General features: G+C 36.6%; 1 protein-coding gene across 1 annotated transcript; it reads left to right on the top strand.

The window, feature by feature from the left end:
• On the top strand, nucleotides 1-27,369 carry mfng (MFNG O-fucosylpeptide 3-beta-N-acetylglucosaminyltransferase). Its single transcript, XM_056448359.1, has 8 exons — nucleotides 1-614; nucleotides 15,082-15,127; nucleotides 15,213-15,315; nucleotides 18,182-18,335; nucleotides 22,988-23,073; nucleotides 23,206-23,371; nucleotides 25,086-25,171; nucleotides 27,189-27,369. The coding sequence occupies exons 1-8, from the start codon at nucleotides 270-272 to the stop codon at nucleotides 27,283-27,285; spliced, it is 1,083 nt and encodes a 360-aa protein (XP_056304334.1). The 5' UTR covers nucleotides 1-269; the 3' UTR covers nucleotides 27,286-27,369.

The raw sequence follows: 27,369 nt of genomic DNA, 5'->3' as shown, positions 1-27,369 counted from the left end.
TGAGTGACAGTTCATCCATCCTCCGCTTTGACAGAGCAAGTGCACGGGGCATCAGGCGGGATCCGAGCTCAGTGAACCAGATGAAAACTTTAACGGAATAACAATGAATTTAAATAACACAACCCAGCCCGCCCCGGTTTGTGTTTGTTGTATTTCATTATTGATATTTCTACCATCTCTGCGTGCCATGCACTGAACGCGCCCAAGTGTCTCCGGTTACACTTGAATTATGTAATATGTGGCCAAAAGCGAATTGAGGATTTAATACGATGATTTTGAGGAGGCTGTTTCATGCATTGCCTGCTTTCGCTTTTACGCTTTTTATTTTGGTTTTGCTGGATCTGCAGCTGCGCACCAGGAGTGACCAAAAGCACAAAAACGCGCACAATGGGCACCAACGGACAACTTTTATATCAGAAACCACGGCTGAAAACCAACACAGAGATGGTGTTCATGAAGAAGAAAAAGTAGAAGGACAGAAATGGACGGAGGTGAAGTCTACACCACCTTTAGAGCTTAGTGACATCTTCATTGCGGTGAAAACCACTGGCCGCTTCCACAAGAGCCGCCTTGCTCTTCTTTTGGAGACCTGGATCTCTGAGACTAAAGAGCACGTGAGTGTTTCATGACGAGGAAAGATTGATTAATTTAAAACTATTGTAACAAATCAAAGTCAAAGTTTGTGATGGTTTAAGAATCTCCTCTTAGTTTCAAGCTATGACCACCAAACTCAGGTCAGAACTTCAGGAAGTTCTCATTTGGTTTGCAGAATCTTTTCTAACTGCTCACTTGTGGTTTTCATAAAACAGATAATCAAAGCTATACACACAATTACATGGATTTTAGTAGAGGATATTCATTTTAAAACTTAAATTCTTACATATTTTTTTAATTCTTACATATATCACAGTATTTAACCTCCACCCATACAGGTCAAAACATATCACAAATTTGCTAAATCAAGATGAAACATTCTTGCAATGTGTCAAAACATGTTAATGCTCTAACACTTGTTTATTCATGCTATATTTGTGCTAAAACGTGTTAAACATGTTCAGAACTTGGTCATTCAAGCAATAAAACATGTTGAACATGTTAGCATGCAATAAAGCATGATAAAACATGTTAAACATGCTCAATACATGCTAGCAGCATATGGTAATTAATAGCTAACTATGCTAAAACCTGTTAGTAAACCTTCTAACTAATGCTATTATAGTGGAGGACATGCTAAACATGTTAAATGGACTAGGAAATATATTATGTCACAAGTTGTTAAAAGGCGACGCAGTGGCGCAGTAGGTAGTGCTGTCGCCTCACAGCAAGAAGGTCGCTGGTTCGAGCCTCGGCTGGGTCAGTTGGCGTTTCTGTGTGGAGTTTGCATATTCTCCCTGCGTTCGCGTGGGTTTCCTCTGGGTTCCACAGTCCAAAGACATGCGGTACAGGTGAATTGTGTAGGCTAAATTGTCCGTAGTGTATGAATGTGGATTAGTGTGTATGGATGTTTCCCAGAGATGGGTTGCGGCTGGAAGGGCATACGCTGCGTAAAATATGGGCTGGACAAGTTGGCGGTTCATTCCGCTGTGGCGACCCCGGATTAATAAAGGGACTAAGCCGAAATGAAAATGAATGAATGAATGAAGTTGTTCTAAATAACATTGTAAAAACATAATAATTAAGCTAGTAACAAGCCTAATATGCAGCAGTATGCTAACATGTAAATTCATGCTAGCGACATACTAAAACTTAATAGCCATATGTTTTTATTTAGCTAAACATGTTAGCAACATGCTAATCATTCTAGTATCAAGTTAAACACGGCAATAAACAACATGCTAATTTGGGCTAGTGAAATGCTATAAACTCATTAGTTAAATGTTAAAACATTTTAACAATGTGTTAATTTATAATACAAATGTTGTACCCATGTTAGAAACATTGAACCGACATCTTCATTCACACTATCATAGCATTAAAACATGCTAGCAACATGCTAAAATGTGTTAGCCGTGTCCTAAAAGATGCAAGAAGTTTGAAATACTAGAAATACATTAAATCTTTCTTTTCAGTTTTTCTTTCTTGAGACACAAACTCTTCAAATGAATGCTTGCCAATGTCACAGGACGTCTGGCAGATGTTTTGCACATCCTGTGGCATCAGTTTGAAGTTGTGTGCAAACGTTTTGGTGAACGAACAGGTGCGAAACCTCAGACTCGCGTGGTACTAAAATCAGTCAGGTTTTGGTATGACTGTCTCACAAGTGGCACAACTTCTCCGATCAACGAGGACTATTAAGTTGCTGCAGCTTAAATCCTTTTAGCCAGCAGGGATGACAAAGTTTTATTAACGTTGGCACCCTGCCGCAAAGATTGGCCCACCACAAATGGGTGCATCTATATTAAAACGCAGCGACCTGCCCCACTTCCTGTTTCATCCGCCCTGTGCTCGTTTATAGACTGAAGAGGACTTCCTGTCTGTGTTCTCTAATTCAGCAGTAGCCTCATCACGAGGGGTAGAGATGGACTTTTAGGTCCTCTTTTTGTCATGAGAAGCACAACTCATAGCTGTGACTTTTGAAAGGTCACGATGATGATAAGGCAGTGAAAATTCATTTTAAAGAAGACAACTTTAATGATTTAATGTTTAATTCTTACATAACAATGCCTAAGTCTTTAAACTCAAATTACTCTGTTTAAAAAGTGAAGAATCAGTTTTGCTGAAGGATTCTTGGTTTTAGGCTGCTAGATACTGAAACGTCTCTGATTTGACAGATCTAAACGAACAGTCTAAGTGTGTGGTTACAGTATTGTGGCTTTGTGAAGCTCTATGAATGAATGAATGAATGAATGAATGAATGAATGAATCAATCAATCAATCAATCAATCAATCAATCAAAACAGGATTGACAATTTTTATAACTTAGTAAAAAAATAGACGTAAAACAATTGAAAAAAAAATACTTTGTAAAAATTTCAGTGTAATTTTAATAATAATAATTATAAACTGTATTATTTGTATTGTTTACTTATTTTATAATTAATAGTTATTAACAATAATAATTATTAATAATAATATAACATTATTATTATTATTATTATTATTATTATTATTATTATTATTATTGAGTATGTAATTACTACATTTAATATTTCATATAACCATTGTATTACTCTTACTCTAAATTTGGTGATTAATTATGTTATTATTAAAATATTATAATATAAATTATACTTTATTGTTATTATAAGTGTTATTGCAAAAAATATAAAATAGTAATATAATTAAACGTTTTACTACACGAATGTTAATGTTATATAATACTTTCATTACTAATTTGTTATATATTAAATTAGACCATTATTGATAACCTTTTAAAATACTATTTAATTAATAATTATTATTAATCCCTTATAATTACTAATATAGAAAATAATACCATATTATTAATTAAATTGGTTTATTGATTATTTAATTGATTATTTTTGATTCATTAATTTATTATTGACTAATTAATTCATTAATTTATTGCTTAGAATTTGACACAAATATTTTAATTCCTTAATAATTCTTTACATTTATAGCGCTTTTCTGGACACTCAAAGCGCTTTACGCATTTTTTGGGGGAATTTCCGCATCAACCACCAGTGTGCAGAATCCACCTGGATGGGTGAGGAGACAGAGTAATGAAGCCAATTATGATATGGGGATGGTTAGGAGGCCATGATGGACAGAGGCCAGTGGGCAAATTTGACCAGCATGCTGGGATTAAATCCCTACTCTTTTTCGAAGGACATCCTGGGATTTTTAAAGACCACAGAGAGTTAGGACCTCGGTTTAACATCTCATCCGAAAGACAGCATTCACTAAAGAGTATAGAGTCCCCTTCACTATACTGGGGCATTAGGACCCTCACAGACCACAGGTTGAGTGCCTCCTGTGGTTATACTAACACAACTTCCGGCAGCAACCTAGCTTTCCCATGTGGTCTCCAGGTACTGACCAGGTGCAGCTCTGGTTAGCTTTAGTGGGTGGCCATGTGAGAGATGTAAAGAGCTAGCTGCCAGCTATCTCCCTCCAAGTTCTCTTTTTCCTTGGACCTACTTTTCTTTGACTTAAATTGACAAAGCTTGAGATAAAAAGTGAAGCCCCTGCGCATAGTATTTTTATTACTATTGTGTAATGTTTCCCAGAGATGGGTTGCAGCTGGAAGGGCATCTGCTGCGTAAAACATGTGCTGGATAGGTTGGCGGTTCATTCCGCTGTGGCGACCCTGGATTAATAAAGGGATGTGAAGAAAATGAAATATTGTGTAATGTCGGTAAACATCAAAAGTTGACACATTTATTGAAAAAAAATTTACATTTGAAAAAATTTGAACATTCCGATTAATGGACACCCATTTAAACCATAAATGATTCGATTTGACTGTGGCCTGCTGTAGCATGACAGTAAAAAGCAGAACAAAGCCAGCCTGACACACACACACATGCACAGACTCACACGCTTGTGGTTTGGCAGCCACTAACAACATGAAGAGTACTTTGGGAAGATGTACTGTAAGTGATTGGACTTGTTGAGCTTTATCTCTGAGTGGCTTGTCATAACGAATTCCCAATGTGCAGCTCAGGATGTAACACTTTCAAAGCAGCAGCCGTCACTCTAAATATAAGATGACAACAAGTGTGAAACAGTGGCACGGCTGATCCAAATACTTGTAGGATCAAAGACAACGCTCGCGGCTAAACGTAGTTTTGTATGGCGTATTAATGCGCTTGTTATTGTGCGGAAGAAATGAGTGTGAAATGTTTGGCAGTCTGAATTGACGATGAGATGGTGAAATGTTGGCTCTCAGATGCAACAGTTTCAAAAACAAAAATTCCCTGCTTCTGCTTTAATGCTCCGGTTTTGAATAGGAGCCAATGGTGAGGAGGAAGCGTGCATTCGTCTTGAGTTTGTAGATTCAGCAGATTCTTGTATGTGAAGAAAATGACTAATTTCGGTATGGATACTTGTTTAAATTGTATGAGCAGCAAAGTTGAGAGGTACTTGTCGGGAATAATATATGACTGTTGAATTATTAGAAAAACAATGAGGTGATGATTGCGGTCATGACATTATTTATACATTATTTTATAATAATTCAATTAACAAAGTCAGTTATTCCACTTACACTATGCTTACTACACCTAAAGACACTGTTTAGATGTTGTATTTCAAGATATAATTTTATTGTCCTCAAACTGCTCCTGTTTGTAGTACTATTTGCTTACGCATCTCATCCAAAGCCCTCTGTTTTGTTTTGATGTGAATTTTAACTGTTTTAGCTGCTAAATAGCTGAAATCATTGAGCGTAGTATTATAATAACAGAATGTGGTCAAGACCTGCCTGGAACTACTTCATGTCTAGTTCACACTAGAGAATTTTAAGCTCATTCCGAGTCCGATTTGCAAGTTTATGAGCTTGGTGACAGATCGAGTGTCTACTAGTGTCTACTAGTACTGTCTACTATGTGTGATGTGTGAACTACTTAATGTCGATGCATTAAAGAGGCACCTTGCATATGAATATCCAAAATTTACTATGCTAAATATTAGGGCTGCACAATTCTGGAAAAATTACACATTGCAATATTTTTATTCTGCGATATATATTGCGATATGAATATAATTTCACTAGACTAGATGACTTGAAAAATGTTTTTGAAGAAACTATAATTTAGGATTCAGTAGGGGAGAGCATAAAGTATAATTAAGGTTTATTTTGTATAGCACTTAAGCACAATAATATTTATATCTTCAAGCATACAAATTTAATATAGAAAAATATGCTAATACAAGAAGAATCGAAATGTATTCAGGTATACAGTAATTGAATAATCAAATGTAAAATAATGCTGCATAGTTTTCGTTTTCAAAGTTACAAATGGTTCATTTTCTTAGGCATGAATGCTTTTAAAACCCACACACAGTCACAGGCCTCAAAAACACTTGCGAAATGATAAATTAAAATCCAGACTCAACATTGCACATACTTGCGATGGGACTATTGTGAATGATCACATTGCGATATCGATGCTGAAACGATACTACTAAATATTCTGGACAAGTCAGCAAACTCAACCCTATGTGTGGTCACAGATTTAGTGATGACCTACCGCCAATGAGAGAGCAAGTTATGGGCTGATTTTCCGTTGTGTTCAGGAGCTCAGCAGAAATGTCTGTGATTGGTAATAATGTTCATCGATGCATTCACTTCACCCTGCGTTTCCACAGACACGAGCATATGAAAGCCACGTCTGTCAATAGAACCGTGCAGATATATAAGCGATCGATCTGCTGATAGATCAGCTGATTGACGCGACTTTCAAAGGCTCCCTTCAACGCTTTCAGAGAGATTTCAAACGCTTTGTGTCAGTGATGTCATCACACAAGCAGCCAATAGCGATCGATTCGCTGATAGATCCGCTGATTGACATGACTCTCAAAGGCTCTCTTGAACGCTTTCAGAGAGATTTCCAACGCTGTGTGTCAGTGATGTCATCATTTCACAAGCAGCCAATAGTGTTCTTCTCTTTCTGATGGCTCTGCCCTTAACATTTCATTGGCTGTGGTTTTTGGGGCCAGACAGAGTTGTATAATGACAGAGCTGTTGTCATATCGTGTAGTGTTTGACTACCTCTTGTGGATAATTTACATAGTATTGCATATTGTGAAACACCATAGGGATTTAATGACAGCAAATGTAGTCTGAACGGCGCAGTGATCTGCTGATGTTTAAAGTCATATATGTGAACTAGAGCTGTAATCGGGCCATAAAAGTTAGGCCAGATAGGGCCCAAGCTCGACAGAATTCGGCCCAAGCCCGAAAAGTACATTTTGATTGACTGCTTTTTAAAAGTCCGAACCCATTTATAGCCTGACATTAATCAAATGTGCACATGGACACAGTTCTTTTGCCTTTTTAATGAATGAGTTGTTTATATGTGTTATAACATTATTTATTCATAACAAACGTATAGGCCACTTGGAAGTTGGAACAAAGAAATAAAATATGTCCTCTGTAACATCGTAACATCTCAGCACTCTATATAGCCCTAGGTACATACACTTAGCCTTTAAATTGGCCAACACACCAATAAAAATAAGTCTTTCCTAACAAATTAAATTTAAATAAATTATAAATTATGACGGGTATTAGGCAAAAACGAAATTAAGATAAAGGCTCTGTGGAATTGTTCACAACCTGGCATTAAGGCGACGGTGAAGCTGAATATTAAAAGAATAATGCCAACATTAGCCTATATACTCTGTCCACATTATGATTTTATGGCTTGATTAATATTTAGTTATAATTTGAAAATCCCTTACTCACCAAGATTAGGCTACGTGTTTTTGTGGAGAAACATTATTGAATCCACTGTAAATGGCTTTAGCGCAGTCCTGCGCTCACTGAGCAGCACTGAAGTGAACACCCTTTCAATGCTGCTGCTACTAGCCGAGATGCATACTGTTCTGGCTAATTTAGCATGTTTTGGGTAGTATTGTTTGTTCATCTTCCACCAGCCGAGAACATCCATTTCATTTTCCATGACAGGGGTTTCAATGTATTGAGGGACCTCATCATATTTCCTGTCAGCTTGCTGTACATTGCTGTACACGCTCTACCGTAATACGCAGTATATGAGCGACCGACGACATACCTTGGTGGCCAGAATGACCGTTCTTTTTAACTGGCGGACAGCCTGACCGCAGTCAAAATTAGCTTTTTGACTTCTCCATAATTTTTTGTTTCACTTTTGCAGGGATGGATTTTAATGTTGTAATAAACAATTTTATTACTTTCTCGCGCTAATTGAAATGCATCACATGACTTTTCAATTACCACGCAAGCCCAAGCCCGGCCTGACCCGGTCTAAAATGATAGAAATTAAGCCAGAACCCACCCAAACCATCGGGTCTCGTCGGGTTCGGGCAAAGATCTTCAGCTCTAGTGTGTTAAGTTGGGTATGACATTCGTTCATGCCAGTTTGTAGGTGGTGTTGCCAAACAAGGCATGTTTCCGAGTGACATCATCGAGATTCCTGGATTTAAATAATGATGTCGTTAATGAAGGAGGTCTCTCCCTTTCGCTTTGTTGGTTATTCTTCACTTCTCCTTCGTTTTCGGATATATTTGTTGTTTGTTTTGTAGTTTCAATGTGTTACATTTTACCTTGTTTGTTCGTATACTTGACTGAATCTACTTTAACTGCGCATTAACCTGAAAAAATTGCACATATTAGAATATAAACAAGTCAACCAGAATCAAGAAGTCAAAATAGTGTATGTTTGTTGGTTAAAAAGATGTTGCGTAAATAAGTTACATAGGTTTCATGTTTCAAGCTGCAGTTCCAGGTTTCTATGATATTGAAATCTGTTGATAAGGTGTGAGTTTATTTTTTATTAATTCAAAATCATAAACTCAATCTTAGGAAAGTATTTGCAGACTTCTCCTCAACAAACCAGATGAATCAGTTATTGTGTTGAGTTCTTACAGTTCGTTCGTTTTTTGAGTTCCAGCAGCGGGCAGGATGTTGTTTTTGCATGTCAGTATTTGTAAGTGTGTGTGCGCATGTTTGTGTGCCCTTTGCCTCTGTGCCAATGAGAGGAAGTGACAGCCGCAGACTGCGTTTTGAAACAATGACAAAACGGAAGTCTATCTGACAGAGGAAGTCTTAAGATGAGGAAACAGGAACAAAGTGTGAAACAACAGCTCTGGCACTTTTACAAATAATGTCAGAAGAAAAGTAATAAAAACAAGGAGTTATGTTTTCCTCAAAGGCATTGTTAGATTTTCTTAATCACTTTTTAAAATATATTTAAAATCTTGTGTTTTTATTGACGTATGGTAAAATGATTTGATAAAAGCTAAATCATGTTATCCATGTATTAATAAGCAGGAGCTACATGCAAATTTTTTTCTAGAATTGTGTTAAAACTTTAACAATATGCAAAACATGCTAGAAACATGTTATTTGTATGCTAAAATGCTAGTTTGCTAATTTGTGCTAGCACATTTTAAAATATGTTAACTTACTAGCAACTTAAATGTGTCAGACAAAAAGAATCTCTAAGATCATGCTAACTCATGCTATAGTCGACGCTGATGTGCACCTCTCAAAAAATCTAACTACTCTGTGCAACGATGCGTAGCGCAGGCTCTGTGATTGGTCGGCTTGGTAGCTGTGACCAGTGTGGACGAGACAGAGAGCCGTGCGAACCCATTATAGTGAGTGTTTACAAGTCTAGAGTCCTGTGAAGGAGCTCTAGATGGAAACTATTGTTTTGTGTTTACCTTATGATTAAAGTTGTTGCCTGTTTGTCAGATCCCACCTATGAATGAGTGAGACTTCTGTGTAATCTACTTGTAGATTAAAGTAGCGTTCAGAAAAAACAAAACATCTGCGAAGAAACACGACACAGAGGAACATAGCTAGTCAGGTAGCATTTCGGAAGTGTTATTGTAGAGCAACACAAACAGGACGCAGAAGTATAAATGCACGACTATGCGCAAGGCAGATGCCGAGGATTACTCTGATCCCTCGACGCAGAAGTATAAATCAGCCTTTATGCTAATTCACGTTAGCAAATTGCAATGTAACCTTGTTTTTTAAGCATATTCATTTCATTTTGTATAACCACAGCTTATTTTACAAATAGCATGGTCAAACTATGGTTAATGTAGCAAGTCTGTGGTTAATTTGTGGTTACTGTGGTTTACCTAAAACAACATCAACAAACATTTCTGTAATTTTTTTGGTTTGTTTTAATTGTAGTAACCCCTTGCTTAATTTTTGCAAGGATCAGAATGTTATGACCAAACATTCAAATAACATTAAAGCAATGTTGGATGAGGTGTTTCCCACATAGGCTTATTCTGAAAACGTAGCCCTATATACATTTCTGGGAATGGCGAATTATGTAGCCAGAAGTATGTATGGTTGCATTTCATCTGTAAAACTATCGATTCGGGGCGGTATGACGCCGTTCCTTTTCTTTCCAGCTGACCACTTAGCTCCATATGAATGGCTTTCCCGCTGTTACCAGTTTATCCAGAAGCTCACAATGTACTGTACGTCAGCGGTGAGATGCAAAGTTGATCACGACATCAGGGTTTGACTCCAGTGAAGAATCTAGAGAGTGAAGAGTCTAGAAAGTGGGTAGGAAAAAACAGAAGCCAAAAAAAAAAAAAAAAAAGAGTAAATACCAGGGTGAGAATGTGGTAAAATATGAAAACATGGTAAAAATCAGGTGAGGGCTTTTCTTTTTCTGGATTGCTTTTTTAAAATGTCAGTCGGGTTTAGAGAAGTGGGTGGGTGGGTCAATTGGTGCTTGCGAAAACATTATTGGTTGGGTTTAGGGAAGGAGGGTGGGTCAGTCGATTGGTCAGTCAGTCAAGAGCAGCCTGTGAATGGCGAATGACACTCGCGAGAGAAATTTGAGATACACAGCGTATCTCAACATACACAGCGACCTCTAGTGGATTTGCCAAAACAAAAACTGCTAAAAAAGTACCTCCTGGGATGTATTTGGTGCTCTCCAGAAATGTATATAGTGGTATGTTTTCAGAATGAGCCTGGGTTGGATGTTTCTTTAACAACTGCATGAGCAAGAAAACGTTTTGAAAATCACTCTGTTTTAAATACTTGTTTACATTTTAGTTCTAGATCAGGGATGCCCAAACTTGGGCCCGCGGGCCAAAGTTGGCCCATGGTAACCTTTGATTTGAGGAGAGGAAGAATGATAGGTATTTATTTATATAAACTTAACAAATATTGTCATTTCTCATTTAACTTAACATTTTGTTTTGTTTTATTGTTAAGATATAAAAATTTTTAATGTAGTAGCTTATTTTATGTAAATATTGTCACTTGACAGATAGAGAACAGTGCACAAGACGTACAACTTTACTGTAATACACCGTTGAACTTCATTGTGTTATAAAATGAATTATTTTTGTTTTTATTGAAATAAATTCATTATAAGATGTTAAAAGATATAATTCATTAGGTAATACAATTAATGTAACTTTTGCTATTTAATTCTGAATATTATGAAATAAATAAGGAAATTACCCATGACAACTTTAATAAGTAAATTGCTTTATTTACCTTCGGCCCTCAACCCTCAGTCAAGTTTGGTTTTTGGCACTTTCTATGAAAATGTTTGGGCACCTCTGTTCTAGATAGGTCTATAAAGACATTTTAGCTGTTTTAGATTTTCTTGTGTTAAAATGTTCAGAAAATACTTAACAAAAAAGTTCCCAAAATGTTTGCAGGATGATGAAATTGAATGTTTCCTTGATGATAAAAAAACTATAAAAACTATACAGGATTATAAATACAATAAACATTTTATAAAATGAATTTTTAAAAAAAACTTATTATCCCAACCCCCCCACCCAACCCCCCCGAAAGATTCAGTTTCTGTGAAAATTTCAAAGGAATGCTTTTCTAACTTAATGAGAATGTTATTTAAACATTCGTCGAATGTTAGACAGATGTATTTTATATGATCAAAAAACAGCACCTGCTTCCTATAAGTGCATCTGCTTCTGTCATCCATCACATTATGAGCCCTTTTACCAACTGCGTTCATCCCATTTACACCAATTGCTTTCCCTCTCAAGTTGGGAAGACAAAATGTTGGCGCCTCCTTCACGAGATTCACTTCATTATGCCACTAATGGGCAGTTGTGCTGCCGTTTCACTCTTTGTGTATCACCAGACGGTGTTTTACGAGCCGCTGTCATCAGCAGACTTACTTCAGCCCAAATGAGCGGCTTAAGATCCACACTTATGATTTATGATGGAGCTCGTTCTGGCCCATTGGCTTTGATGGCTGTGGCATTGATCTGGTTGTTTGATTATTCCACCTGTACTCAAGGACCAGAGCGGCAGAGGCACGCAGAATTATGATCTGAGGCGTCTGGAGCGCCAAGATGTTGTAATGAAACTAAACTTCCGGAGTGACACAAACAGTGCTTCATGGAGACCATTAAAGACTCTATATCCAAAATCACCCTGTTCCCTCATGTACTGTGCTTGACATTGCTTTTTTACTTCACTACTGGACTTAATAGTATTATAGTACATATTTTACATATTTTAAGTATCTGTACATTAATAGAGTCACTTTTTAGGAAATGTTTACTTTCAAAGCAAAAAATTGTACCTTTTTTACCAACCCAGGCTCATTCTGATTATGTACCCCTATATACATTTCTGGAGAAAGCAAAATACGTCCCAGGAGCTACGTTTTTTTGCTGTTTTTGTTTTCGCGAATCCACTAGAGGTCGCTGTGTATGCTATTTTAGACCTCAAATTTCGAATAGGGTATGTCTGCGGACTGTAAGACAGGGGCGTAACATGAAGAGGCCTTAGAGGCGTAACTTGTAGTACATTAATGGTGTAACTTGAAGTTATGGAGACATGTCAACACTGTTGTCGGCAAGATGGTGCTATAAATCAGTTATTAACATCTATGCCTACTCCACACCTAAACCCAACCATCATTGTTATCAACGTCTATACCTACCCTAAACCCAGCCATTACAGTCATTAACATCTAAAAAAATCTTTCCCAATCGTAAACCCAACCACCACAGTTATTAATTTCTACACCTACTCCAACCCTTAACATAACTGTCACAGTTCTTAATGTCATTGATGTCTACACCTTCCACAACCCTAAACCCAACCATCATAGTTTTTAATGCCTACACCTTACCCCTACCCTAAACCCAACCATCACAGTTTTTAACGCACAGCTGTGAGTTGCAAAGGCTTTTATACTTGATGCACTTGCTATTGTACAGTTATTTGCAACCACAGAGGGCGACGCTGAGTAGGCTAACAATGACAAAACGGATGAAGAAGTCGGCGAGTGGAGCTGCATGGTGTAGTTGCTAAATTAATGAATACAATAATATATAAAATGAATTGGCTGTGAATAAATTTGGAGAAAACTCATAAAAGCATTTGATGAAAATGTTCTCTGGTAAGTATTTCCACCATCTTGCCAACAACAACTCTTTGTGACATGTTGCATGGTTATGAGCCTAAAATATTCTCAGCAGACACACAACGTCAATATTAGGTTAGATTTAGGTCACCAGCATTTAAGGACAGGGTTTTGTTGTCCAATAGCGACAAGAAAGGAAGTTGATATTTTGTTGATTTTAGGTTGTGTTGGAAAGCGACCAAAGTCCATTGTCGAGACAACATCTTAAACCAGCATCATATTGACGTCAAATACTGACATTTATTCGTCAAGTATGGTGACCAAAATCCAACATCTGATAGACATCATAGGGGTAACGTCCACACAACGTCAAGCTGTAACATCATTAGATGTTGATATTTGGTTGTTTTTAGGTTGCGTTGGAAAGTAACCAAAATGCAACGTCTGTCCAACATTGGACAATGACATCGGCCTGTCGTTGGGTTCTGACGTCAACTTGATTTTCAATTTCAGTCAAAATGCAACATCTCACGACGTTGGGGTACAACATCAATCTGACGTCATGTTGACGTCCTGTGCCTGCTGAGTTTACTTAATACTTATCAGGCTGTTTTTTAGCAAAGAAAGTATTTTGATTTATAGCATTTGCATTACATGTAATATTACACATAATATTACATTTAATTTAATAATAACTTATTTAGAAACGTTTACTGATAGGATTCTACTGTGGATGCCATCTTGTGGTCAAATGTGGAAATTCATTCAGTTTTCGAACTCTCACAGTGAATCATGGGTATTGTTTAGCCATTGGGTGTACATCGGTTGTACATTTGTTATTTTGGTGCATTGTGGCAGGCTCGTAGCCAGAGGGGGGTTACTGACACAGGTCCAGAATTTGACCCTACATGAGCTAATTTGTCCTATTTTGACTGCTATGCCATCATAAATTGTGAAAATAACTCATCGAAGAAGGCTTTAAGACTGAGAAGAATCTGGCGTAAGTGAAGTCATCTTTCACTACTGACCTACTGTATTGTTCTTAAATAGAGAATACAGTTTACAAGGAACTTGAGAAAAAAATGAACTATTATTTAAGTGGAGGAAAGTTGAATGTGCTGGCCAGATTGTTATTTGCTTTATAAATGATATATAATAAAAAATAATATGTATAAATACGTTTTTTCTTCATATTCCTTTATTCTAAATCTTTAGGAAATGCTTTGGTACATCAAATGGTGTGGTTATGGCTGACCACAGATAGGATATGCTTCAGTCTAGCAGGAAATGGCTCTTTAATCTGCTAGACTAACTTAGATGAGGGACTTTTTTGTTATAAATTGTGGTTGCGTACATCATTGCGACACAATAGTTCCATAATGCTTAAATTCTACAGTTCATGCCAGCATTGTTTTAAAAAATGTTAGCAACATGCTAGGAAGATGTTACATTTTTATTATAACATGATAAATGTTAATTCATGCTAACAATGTAATGTTCTTGCATGCAAACAGGCTAGCACTTTTTGTGTTAATAACTGCTAGCAACAACATGCTAGCAACATACTTATTCACGTTAGCAACCTTCACTGTACAAACAGATTAGTTGATTTCACTTATCGCCCTAAAATTAAGTAAACAAACTGTGGATAATTACAAAAATAAGTTGTCAACTGAAAAGTTCCAAGCTAACAGGTTTTAATCCCTTTTTACAGTGTGTGGTAACCAGGTCTGCTACAATTATGCTAGCAACATAAAGTTTGCTTAAGTTCCATTTTACATGCTAATACTGTATACATTTTTAGTGCCAACCCAATTATCTAAGCGTTAGTTTTTAGACAAAGACTCTTGAGAGCTTAACCACCTTGAGACAACTACAGTAATTACAGTATAGGCTACAGCGTCTGCAAAAGTGAATGCAGAGCACAGTTGCTTTGAGGCCTGCCGGAGCACCAGCTGTTGTCTCACAGTGTTGCATGATGGGAATTTGAATGTTACCTGCCCTCGTAAGCGCATTAGATTTTCATTTCAGATTGAACATGCTGGATTTACCTCACTAATATGTGTTTTTCCTCTTACAGACGTACATATTCACTGATAGTCCAGACGTAGACATTTCTTCAGAAGGTAGATATTTGTTCTTCTAAAGGACTAGTCTGAAACTCATGAATCTTGAGCGCTTTACACTCATAATGTGTGTTTTTGTCTACAGGTTTTAACGTTGTTGTCACTAATTGTTCACCTGAGCATAGTCATCAAGCATTATCCTGCAAGATGGCTGCTGAGTACGACTACTTCATGGCCTCCTACAAAAAGTAAGTAAGATAATGGTGCGATTAATTTTCTTAAGCAGCAAGTTTTGAATGTTCAGTAACACTTTAGTTTAAGTACCGATTCCTACTATTAAATAGTTTATTATCCGCTTATTATTATGATACTGGTTGTTTATTAGTTCTTATAAAGTATTGTGTTCCCTGCTGAAAAATCCAGCCTAAACCAGCCTAGGCTGGTTGGCTGGTTTTAGCTGGTTGACCAGCCAGGTTTTAGAGGGGTTTTGGCCATTTCCAGGCTGGTTTCCAGCCATTTCCAGCCTGGTCTTAGCTGGTCAGACTGGAAAATGACCAGCTAAATCCAGCTAAAACCAGCCTGACCAGCCTGGTTTAAGCTGGATATAGCTGGTTTTGGCTGGGCTCCCAGCCTGGCTAGGCTGGTCAAGCGGGTTTTAGCTGGTCATCACCCAGCCTGACCAGCTAAGACCAGGCTGGAAATGGCTGGAAACCAGCCTGTAAATGGCCAAAACCCCTCTAAAACCAGGCTGGTCGACCAGCTAAAACCAGCCAACCAGCCTAGGCTGGTTTAAGCTGTTTTTTTCAGTAGGGTTGTTCTACATCATTCCCAACTACTACCTTACTAAATAATAATAAGCAGCACATTAGTGCTTTTAGGTGCTAAAATCTTGGTTAATTGTTTGTTAATAGCAAGAATCATACTTTAAAAGGGCTGAATGTAATTTTGGATTCTTCTAATGCATGAAAATACAATTTGTTTGCAGATATTTAAGAAATGTGCTAAGTAAACATAAAACAAAACAATAAAACAATTATACGATTAGTTATTTATTCTCCTTTGAAAAGGTGTTCTGTAACTTCGCTTACTTACCCAATTACATTTCAGCTCCCAAGGTTGCCTTGTCATAAAAAAGTGTATTTCATTGCAGTTGTGAAGGCTGCCTCAGTGTATATAGGCGCTGCAACCTCCAGAGGACAGTAGCAGCCTCCGAAATGAATCAAAGTGATAAAATCCACATGAGGCATTTGCAAACAATACAAATATTACAAATGTAAAGATTAGCTGAGCATTTTACAGTGTAATGCTGGGTTCACACTAAATGCAGAGCACCATGTCACTCGCTCTTGTTTATTGACTGAACATTTTTCACTTCAAGCTAATTGTCCAGTCAAGAAGTATTATTTGAATCTGCACAGTAAGACATGATTTAGACAAATTCTGTGCATTCGCAGAAAACGCTTTGCACAACTCTCCTATTTTCAACCATTTGCATTGACTTTGTATGCAATCTACTCAAACTGTGAAAGGCCCATTTAACCCATTTAATATTTTGAATTTGGACTGCAGTACCTAGTTCAACCTAAAAAAAAAAAAAAAAAAATCTGTAATACCGTTCCTAATGTATGTTTTTTTATTTACTTTGTTTTTGTTTTGTTTTTTAGGACAACAGTATCTCCAGCAGAAAAAAACATCCAAAGAGACTGATTTAAATTGTAAAGAAGACTGTGTTTTTGAAACTAATGAAGACAGCAGAAGTCAATGATTCATTTGAATCATTTAGCCTGACATGTTAACTGCTCCAAAATATTATGAATCTTTAAAATAATAAAATATATTGTTTTCAAAGGGGGAATAAAGTTTATACTTTTTACCCAGACAGTTAAAAAGAATATATTTTAGAGCAGTAATCACAAAACCGTGATACCAAGAAACCGTGATATTTTAATCCAAGGTTATCATACCGGCAGAATCTTTTACTGACCCATGCCTAGAGTGCAGAGTGTATGTGTGAGCCCAATGCAGGAGTGCATTAAAGCAATGCAATTAAACACCAGCATATTGCTCTATTCTTAATCACAAGTAATAGCAATGACACACTATTTTGAAACTTCACACTGCACGAGTCAGGAACAGCTGACCGTGGCCATACAAATGACAAATGGTAGAGGATCACGAGATTACAAATGCATTTAAATCCGTAAACAAAGCAGCTTTTGCCATGTTTTAACATGGCTGTAGATGTGATATGTGACTATAAATAGTTTACCAGACACAGTACAAGCGGCGTGAGGCGATTACAAGTAACAAAACACAATTGGCCATCTACAGAAAACAAGAAGGCAACCATTTTAATCACACTTACTTACACTTGTGAAATGGAGGAAAAAACTGATCCTTGAACTGTGTACTGATAAAGTTCCTGTCAAGCTCTGCCAGTCACATACATCAATAGTCTATTCTGATCCTTCCTTTAACAAACAGCCAACGAACCCCCCGTTGCAGGGTAGATTATTGCATTAATCACCAGAATTTTCATCCATTAATGTTCAGTTATCTTCATTTATGATCAGTTTCAAACACACCCACACACTGCTAGCTTAAAGGGAAAGGCTTGTTCACGTTTTACCGGATCCGCCACTTCATATTTGGTATTGTTTCGTGTCAACGTTGATACGAACAGGCAAAAGATCCAATAGTATCTGAATGCAGCCTTTATGATGCAATGTCAGACACAATGCACTCAATGGAGTGAGTGACATCACTGTGAGGGGTAGGGTTAGGGGTGGGGTTAGTTGAGTGCATTAAAAAGCATTGGATGGAGCTCAGATTGCACTGCACCAGGTCTGCATCCAGACCCCACTCAAAAGATCCGTACAAACGACGAATCATTTAAACGACGAGTTGAATCTTTTATTAAAAAAATCCATATTTCTAAACAAGGTGCACGTTCAGATGTAAACCTCGGCTGGATGTTTACATTCACTCAGAGCTGTGTTGCACACTGCATGGATGGTAACTTTCAAAACCTCATAATAGGGGCTCTTTAAAAGTGAATGCATTTAGCAAATCTCTAAGGATTTGTTTATTTATTTGATATATTTTTGATTACAGATGGTTGTGTCATGTTGACGATGATAACTATCTGAATCCCAGAGCTCTTCTCTCTCTCCTGACGGCCTTTCCAGCAGATGGCGATATTTATGTAGGAAAACCTAGTCTGGATCGTCCAATGAGAGCGCAGGAGCTTCTAGAAGGAAACAAGACGGTCAGTATCACATCTATTCATATTTCAATTTCATTGGCCAGCCTTTCGCAACATTTTCCCCCCTAATTTGTATTTCCTTTAGGGATCAATCAGTGATTAGAGCTTTATTGGCCACTGATCTCAACAATTTGTTATGGTGTGTTAATGTACAGCCGGAGAGAAAATGTGTCAATACTGTAGGCAGAGTAGATCCAATCATGTTCAGTGTGCAATCCCAGTCATTCTCTCTCTGTGTGTGCGTTAGTTATGCTGTTTCTAAACCCACTCCTTCAGTGTGTGTGTGTGTGTATCTGTGTGAGTGTGAGGTCTGCAGGAACAGACAGGCCATTCAGTCCAGGTTTTCTCATCTCTCTCTTTCTCTTTCTCTTTCTCTCTCTCTCTCTCTCTCTCTCTCTCTTTCTTTCTCTGCTCTGGTGATCTCTTGGGCCACCGAGGCTCTTGGGTAATAAAAAATGAAACCTGTCTTTTTCATTTGTGCTGCTCCTGCTGGACTCTGCCTTCATTCAGCATGTTGCATTGTATTGGTCATATCCACATATCAGATATATATTATTTTTTTAAATATCTAGTGTCGTCTGTATTACATGTTACTCAATAATTAATATTATTATTATTATTGTTTTTCATTCCTGCACTCTCAGAAATAAAGGTTAAAACACTCTTTGGGGCAGTACAGAGGACAGTACAGAGGATTGAACTTACTCTATTAGTAATAGCACCTAAAGTGCACATATTAGTAAATTAGAGTCCGTGTGAACTGGAAGTTGCTGAGATTTTTATTTCAGTATGTTAATGTACTTCTAACTGAAACTGAATATTGAGTATGGGGCGGGGCTTTCTTTTTGCACACATAGCAAAATAACTAAGAGGGGCGTGGTTAAGAATATTGTGCCTGAAGCTGTCTAACTGACATCATCAGAGAAGGACCACCACTCCAAACGCAAATGGTCAGACTTTGATTGAAAATTACAAATTTTTGAACGCAGTGATATCTAACACAATTTTATGACCTTGCGAATTCAAAAGCAATCTTATGAAATTCTGGCCCCTAAACATGGACAGAGGAAGACATTGTTTTCATTTCTTTCAGAGCCTCCTTCTCTCTCTCTGTCTCTCTGTTATAAAAGTTTAATATTTATACCAGCCATCAGTATTCTGTTTCAGCACCAGAAACCAGGACGCCTTGTCACATTGTATGTGTGAATTATTAAGCCTAGTCAATGTTAAATTATCAAATCTGATGACCTACATCATACAGCGCTGTTTGCAAAAAAGTTTGAAAGCTCTTGAGTCAGTCGTCATGTAAATTGCTCTCACACAGTAACTCGACTATGCAAACCTCAGTGTTTTCAGTACAACTTCTTCAGATAGGAAAAAAATCCATATGAGCTTGTACAACAGTGAAAATTGCATGTAAACCCAGCTTTAAAAGTGCTTATTGGTACTTTAAAGGAACAGTACATACTGTGTTGGTACCTAAATAGTGCAAATGTGTGTCTTTTGAAAAGGTACCAAGGTACCACTCCAGTGACAATTTTCTGAGAGTTTATATTCAGATAGCAGACAGCAATCAGTTATGGTCTTAGAATAATGAGAACTAAAGTGTTCCAAAAAACATTTCCACAACCATTAACATAAAAATTTCCTCCAATCATCTAAAATCCAGCTTCAGTGATCTTAAGCACATTTCATGTGTTGTTGGTCACTGGCTGCACAGGCCCAAATGCAAAAGAACCGTGTGCTGTCAACCATTGGCCTGGTTACCACTATTGTAACTGCTCGTGATTTGTTGTACCGTGACACTATGTTTTCTCCTTTGGACAACACACAGCTGGATGTCAGTTCATTGCTTGGCCGTCTGTGCACCACTTTTGTAATATAGTAATATAAGTAATGTATAGCTTTATACATTATATTTATCTTTTAAAACATAGCTTGTATTAGCAAATAAAACACAAGGTAAGCCTACCTCGAAAAAAAGAGGATGCCTCTTAGAAGCTGTCATTTATTCATCCTCACTATACTCAAAATCTTGGTCTCTTTTTCATCTTTTGTTTATCCTCATAGCATCCATGCGGGATAAAAGAACGGCATCTAAACTTTGTCTTTCGTGAAATGGAGTTGCTGTTTAATGTACTGTAACTATCGTAAATCTGACTCATTCAAAGTAGCGCCGCTGCGCAAACAAACGTTATGAATGCATGTTACACTTCCGACTGTACATTGTGTTTTCTTTTTCTTATAATGCACAGAGTTTTGAGGCAAGGGATGTTTTCACTTGCCATTCACTGACAGTCAGACTGGCTCATGTAGTTGATCAAACTCTGTCTTTTGAAATCGAAAGCGGAACAAAAACGATCTCCTTATAAAAGACGGCGTATCAGCGCGCTGCTACATTGAAAACATATTATTCGATTCGCGCCTCTGATTGGCTTTTGCTTTCTAAGGCAAGTGGCGTTTAGCGGCTTTTGCAAACAAACTGTTATTTCTGAATGCACTGACGCTGTGCTTTAGATGATTTCAAACAAAACTATTTGTTGAACATGTACTACGTGCCTAAAGCATTCACTCAATATCATTAGCTCATTTTTCGCGGAAATGACGTTTAGCAGCTTTTGCATCTGAACTCTTCATATATATATATATTCTCCATCCTTTTATTGGTTTTCTGCATGTGGTTGTGACCCTGAAGCTTCTCCACAACCACTTCTGTCCTCTCATTCTTTTAACCATATTGTTTCCCTGTAGGGAATGTGGCTCGTCCAGTGAAACCTATAAATGTGCACATAAACAACACAGAGGACACACAGAGAGGCGGACAGACTGGATCTTGCTGTGTTAACCGGAACGAAAGTAGTTTAGATTCAAACGGCTCTGAGTATCAAACAGAGAAACAGCAGTTAGAGGTTGCAGTGTTATATACGCAGAAAGGAAGTATAAAGTCTGAACTTTGATCTCAGAAATGCAGCATTTTCAGGGTTTTTCATAGGCCACTGTAGTGAGTTCAATAAATTATATATTTTTTAGTAATGGGTTTCACAATGTTTTTACACTACATTATTTGAATCTAAAAAGCTTGTTTACATTGCTCTACTTAAATTAAATCCAAATCCCAAATATCAGAAGTGACAACAGATTGTTAAGATTTAATTAATGTCAATTTTTATGTTTTTGATTAATGCACTTGACAGATTTCATTCATTCATTTTCCTTCTGCTTAGTCCCTGGTTTATCAGGGGTTACCACAGCGGAATGAACCGCCACTTACTTGACTGGTGTATTTTTATTTTCAGGTGGTTTGTGTATGTGTTTCTTGTTTGGTAAAATAATCTCTAATTGTATCTTTAGTGATTTTCAACTCATTACAATGTCTTGTCCCAATAGGTGGATTTAGAGGGTTTTGCATAAAAAGCACTGGTGGATTTAGCAGGTTTTGACGCAAAAGAAAATCTACCTTGTTAAAAACCAAAGAATTGTCTAAAGTGACATTTATGAAAAAAAAAGGTATTTTATTTACCAGCTAATAACCTTATCATTACGTATAAAATGAAACTTCTGAACCTAATCAGAGGAGCCTGATAGAAAATACTCATTTACAAGAAAAGAGGTCTGATGGATTTAGAGGGTTTTGCATATGAACTCTTCATATATATATATATATATATATATATATATATATATATATATATATATATATATATATATATATATATATATATATATATATATATATATATATATATATATATATATATATACAGCATACAGTATGGCACTTTTAGTTGTTTATATTGCAAGTTGTATATATATAATCCAAGTCATTTGCTCATAGTCTTAGTGGTGTAAATTTGATCATATTTGAAAATAGTAACATGTTTACACCAGCAGGTATTGGAAAATAATGTCTTCACTGTGTTTTTTTTTTAAATGAGTGAGTCAGCGAATAGTTTTAAGGTTAGTTTAAACAGACATACTCATTCAGAAATGAACAGTAGACTCTTTATGGTTTAGTCAGTGAATCACTCAAGTGTCTCAAAACATGTATAGTTAGTGTCATTGAATCATTAAGTCAGACGATGAAAAAACAGTCTTTATGCATGAGTTGTGAATCATTCAATCAATATAATGTAAGAATATAAATTATTAGAATAGTATATACTAACTAATTAATTTACACATCTTTCAAACATGATCTCCTGAATTATTCACCCAAATAATCTGTTCAAAACCATTGATTCATTATCGGAAAAAAATAGGACAGTGTTTATGAGTAAATAATTGAATCAATAAATAAATGTTAAATTTTTATAAAAAGGTTCTATCTATATAATACAATATAATTTAATTCAGTAAAATATTGACCTGCTCTTGCATGTCTCTTCATCTCTTGTTGCTGAAATACCTGCTTTAGGCGAAGGTTTTACTCACAATCTCAGCAAGTCTACACATGTACTATACCACTATTGCACGCTGACCGACTGAACTTCAGATTGGCCATTAATCACTCTGCACATAATTGTTTTAGGACTTGATTCTTATCATTTAAAGAACTGTAGCAATAATCCCTCATATAAAATGTATATTCAGTGCCACTGAATGTTTGCCACTCATTATACTGAGGTTAAAGTACGCTTTCTCCTGTTCTGTTGCAGAGGGATGTCCGTTTCTGGTTTGCTACAGGAGGGGCTGGTTTCTGTCTGAGCAGGAACCTGGCGGAAAGGATGGCACCCTGGGCAAGGTGAGGTCCTGATTCAGCATTTGATTCTGAAGCAATTTCATGCATATGTTAGTACATGTGGCCTGATCACAAAATGCATCTTGGTTGTTTCTACAAGTCATCATTTCAGAATATGTGTATCTCTATTTGCAGTGGTCCCAGGTTTGAACAAACATCTGCTGTGATAATGTTACCTGATGACTGTACGGTGGGCTTTATAGTTGAGAGGCGACTGGGCATCTCTATGATCCATAGCAACATGTTTCACTCTCATTTAGAAAACCTACTCCTTCTGTCCCCCAGCGATATCCCAAAACAGGTGAAACGATTGTAATTTTACCTTATTTTTTGTTGGTTATTAGTATTAGTGCTTTTATTGAAGTATTAAAGTATTGCTACAGTAACAAATGATAGTTCAAACCAATCTAATTGTTTAAAAAGTGATTTGAATTATAATTCCTAAGATATCTTTTGACTTAATCTAATAAGTAACTAGCTAGAAATGACATATCAACCACCTAGGATACCTTAGCAACAACCTACCAAGCCCTAGCAACCTATTTTAAAATACTTTGGCAAACACCTAGCAAAGTGCTAACAAACAGTTGATCAGGCAAACATTCACAATATATTTTAGCATGCTGTAACTATAGTTGAGAAGAATAATGTTTTTTTTTATTAATAAGCTGTCACTTTGAATACCTTAGAAACCATTTAAACCACATTAAAAAATCTTGAAAAATCTTAAAATCTACTGTTTACATTAGCAAACATGTAGCAAAGTGCTAACAATCACTTTCAGTTAAGGACTTACTGCAAATTAGCATGTAGCAAGTTAAATAAACAAAAATAGTCACATTTATTTTGCAGTATTCTGCAAGCTATTCAAAGAACTGGATTTTAGTATTCTACCTCACAGGACTAGATGCTACTATATTACAACAAAAATGCTATTATTTTACCTCACTGAATACATATATTTTACCCCAGTGAATTGGATGCTTTAATAACTGCATAGTATTATTTTACCTCAGAAAAGAATATGCTTATATTTCAGTTCCAAAATCTGGGTGCTTTGAATTGGATGCTAATATTGAACTGGATGCTAACATTTTACCTAAAACAATTGAAGGCTATATTTTCCTCAAAATAACTGAATACATAAATTCTACCAATATTTTACTTTAAACAAGTGGATGCTAATATTTGATCTCAAACAACCTCAAAATAGCCATCTTAGAAGTTGGATGTTAGTATTTTGGTTTAGAAGTACTGGATGCTACCTCAGATAATGTCAAACTATTTTACTCCAAAGAACTGGATAGTAATATTTTAAATCTGATGCTTATATTTCAGTTTGAAATACAGGATGCTGTTTTGAATTGAATGCTAATATTAAAGGTGATGCTAACGTCTGAATAAAAAAAGATGCTGTTTTGTCCTCAAAATAACTGAAAACATATACCAATATTATACTTGAAGCACTTATGCTAATATCATAACTCAGATAATATCAAAACAGTCTATCTCAAAAACTGGATGCTAATATTTTGGTTTAGAAGAACTGGATGCTGCCTCAGATAACGTCAACTATTTTATGTCAGAGAACTGGATAGTAATATTTTACCTCAGAAATCAGATGCTTATATTTCAGTTCAAAATGCAGGATGCTGTTTTAAATTGAATGCTAATATTGAATGTGATGCTAACCTTTTAATAATAATAATAAAAAACATGCTGTTTTGTCCTCATAATAGCTGAAAACACACACACCAATATTATACTTAAAGAACATGATGCTAATATTATAACTCAAGTACTTTTAATAATTTACCTCAGGAAACTGGATGCTTTTATTTCTAACAACTGGATGCTAATATTTGAGCTTAAAGAACTAGAAGCTAATATTTTAGCTGCCAAAACAGATTATACATTCATTGAAATGAGATGGCTTGCTGAAACCATATTAGTTATGTGATTCTAACAGCAGGTTTTCTGTTCCTCCTCTGTTTCTCTTCCTCCTGACACTGTAGGTCACTCTAAGCTACGGATGGTTTGAGAGTAAAATGAACAGTGTTGAATTAAAAGGAGTTTTTACCAAAGATGAAGATCCGTCCAGGTTAGTCACACACACCTTCGCACTCCCACACACATGCCCTGTTCATACAGATTTGCTATTTATGACTAAGATGACGCATGTCGCCGCTGACTCCACTTTCTATTGTTCATTCAAGAGAAACGGTCAGTTTATCTGAGGTAAAGTCATCCTTCGACTAACGTTCCTGAAATCTAATTTCATGCTAATATTTGTGTTGATCTGTAAAATATGCTTAGCGCTGTCAGATCAGTATCTCCTCACACATCTTTCTGCCTGTGTTAGCATTAAAGATCCAGGCGTTTTCTGTTATCACCATAAATCCATGCTTATGCACACTTTGTGAGCAGACATATCTTTCGGGCGGTTTAAAAGCACTTCCTCGTACATCTTAATCTGCTTAATCTGAATAAATATGTCTGTATTTGTTGCCAAACTGATTTTTTTATGAAAGCATACTTGTGTTTGAGACCTGAGAAAGGTTTGGTTCCTGCTTAAGTTTAGAGTAATGATTCTGTCATTGTTAAAACTAATCATTCATTCAGTCATTTTCTTTTCGGCTTAGTCCCTTTAAAAATCGGGTGTCACCACAGCAGAATGAACCGCCAACTTATCCAGCATATGTTTTACGCAACGGATGCCCTTCCAGCTGCAACCCATCTCTATGAAACATCCACACACGCTCATTCACATTCATATACTATAGACAATTTAGCCTACCCAATTCACCGGTACTGCATGTCTTTGGACTGTGGGGGAAACCGGAGCATCTGGAGGAAACCCACACGAACGCAAGGAGAACATGCAAACTCCACACAGAAATGCCAACTTACCCAGCCGAGGCTCGAACCAGTGATCTTCTTGCAGTGAACTAATCGTATGCCATTAATATGATTAATGGTTTAATTAAAACTAATCATAAACCATTAATATGAAGGGTTTTAAAGAGCCCCTATTTTGCATTATTAAAGGTCATAATTTGGTTTTGGGGGTGTCCAACAACAGGCTGATCTGCATGCAAGGTCAAATATAACTTTCATTGTCTTATAATATGCATTTATTTTTATCTAATTATCCCAACGACTCCCATGTGATTCGTTCAGCGATTCATTTGTTGCCAAGTAGAACAGCTGATGGTGGCCATAGCAAAGGCAAACGGCAAAGGATCGCGAGTTCAGAAATGCATTTAAATCAGTAAAGGAAGAAGCATGCGTCATATTTTCAACGTGGTTTTGGATGCAATATGTGAATTGCCCCATAAAGATTTAACCTGAGAGATACAGTACAAGGACTGATCCATAATATATAAGTGATTACAAGTTGCGTGGAGCGGTTACAACTTACAACACACAATTAAATACATATTTTGCAAACTATACAAAACGAGGCAACAATTTTAATTACACTTACATGTTATGATTCGGAGGAAGAAGAAACTGGTCCCTATGAACTGTAACAGTTACTGACAAAGTCCCATACATAATAGTCTCTGCTGTTCCTTCCTTCAATAGCAAACGGGCGACAACTTTCACGTTGCAACGTAGGTTATTGTATAAATCATCAGAAAAATGACAGGAACAAACACAGCACATTGTTGGCTATACTGTGGTATTGTTGTGAAAATGAACTTTAACCCTTTATTTCTCACAAATAAATCTCCATCTGTCAGTGATCGTCATCTTTGCGTCATGATCAGTCCCGTGATACCCACGCTCCGCTAGTGTCTGAAGGGAAAGGCATGTTCACGTTTTACCAGATCCAGCACTTCATATTTGTTGATGTACTGTATTGACGTCGAAGCGTTTAGGCTAAAGATCCGAATCCAACATGATTCATTTACAGTATTCGACTCTGAGTCAACAATTTCGTTAAAGAATCTAAAGTTTTAAACATGGTGCACTTTTAGAATTAAACCTCAGCTGGATATTTTCATTCACGTAGTGCTGTGTTATACACTTTATGGAAGCTCATTTTCAAAAACCCATAAAAAGGGCTCTTTAAGATGTTTTTTTTTCGCTAATGTTGTTCTGATATCTTTCAGGTTCAGGACAGTTCACTGTCTTCTATACCCTACAACAAGTTGGTGCCCAGTTGCCCTCAAAAGTGCCTTGTCATGGAATCAACATGTGATGCACTGAGCTAAATGGACAATAATCATGTATAATGTGAAAAAATTATGGTATGAATTTTCCTAAAAGACATGTTTTAAGGGTAGTTGAGCC

The sequence above is a fragment of the Danio aesculapii genome, chromosome 22 (assembly GCF_903798145.1).
Source record: "Danio aesculapii chromosome 22, fDanAes4.1, whole genome shotgun sequence".
Taxonomy (NCBI): Eukaryota; Metazoa; Chordata; class Actinopteri; order Cypriniformes; family Danionidae; genus Danio; species Danio aesculapii.
This window is presented reverse-complemented; position numbering and strand designations above follow the sequence as displayed.

What these genes read in the sequence shown, in the direction of transcription:
- mfng (XM_056448359.1), top strand. Translation starts at nt 270, where the DNA reads ATGATTTTGAGGAGGCTGTTTCATGCATTGCCTGCTTTCGCTTTTACG. An exon ending in TTCATGGCCTCCTACAAAAA is followed by an intron (nt 15,316 to 18,181) that starts GTAAGTAAGATA and finishes TTTTGATTACAG; the next exon opens with ATGGTTGTGTCATGTTGACG. An exon ending in CCAGCGATATCCCAAAACAG is followed by an intron (nt 23,372 to 25,085) that starts GTGAAACGATTG and finishes CTGACACTGTAG; the next exon opens with GTCACTCTAAGCTACGGATG.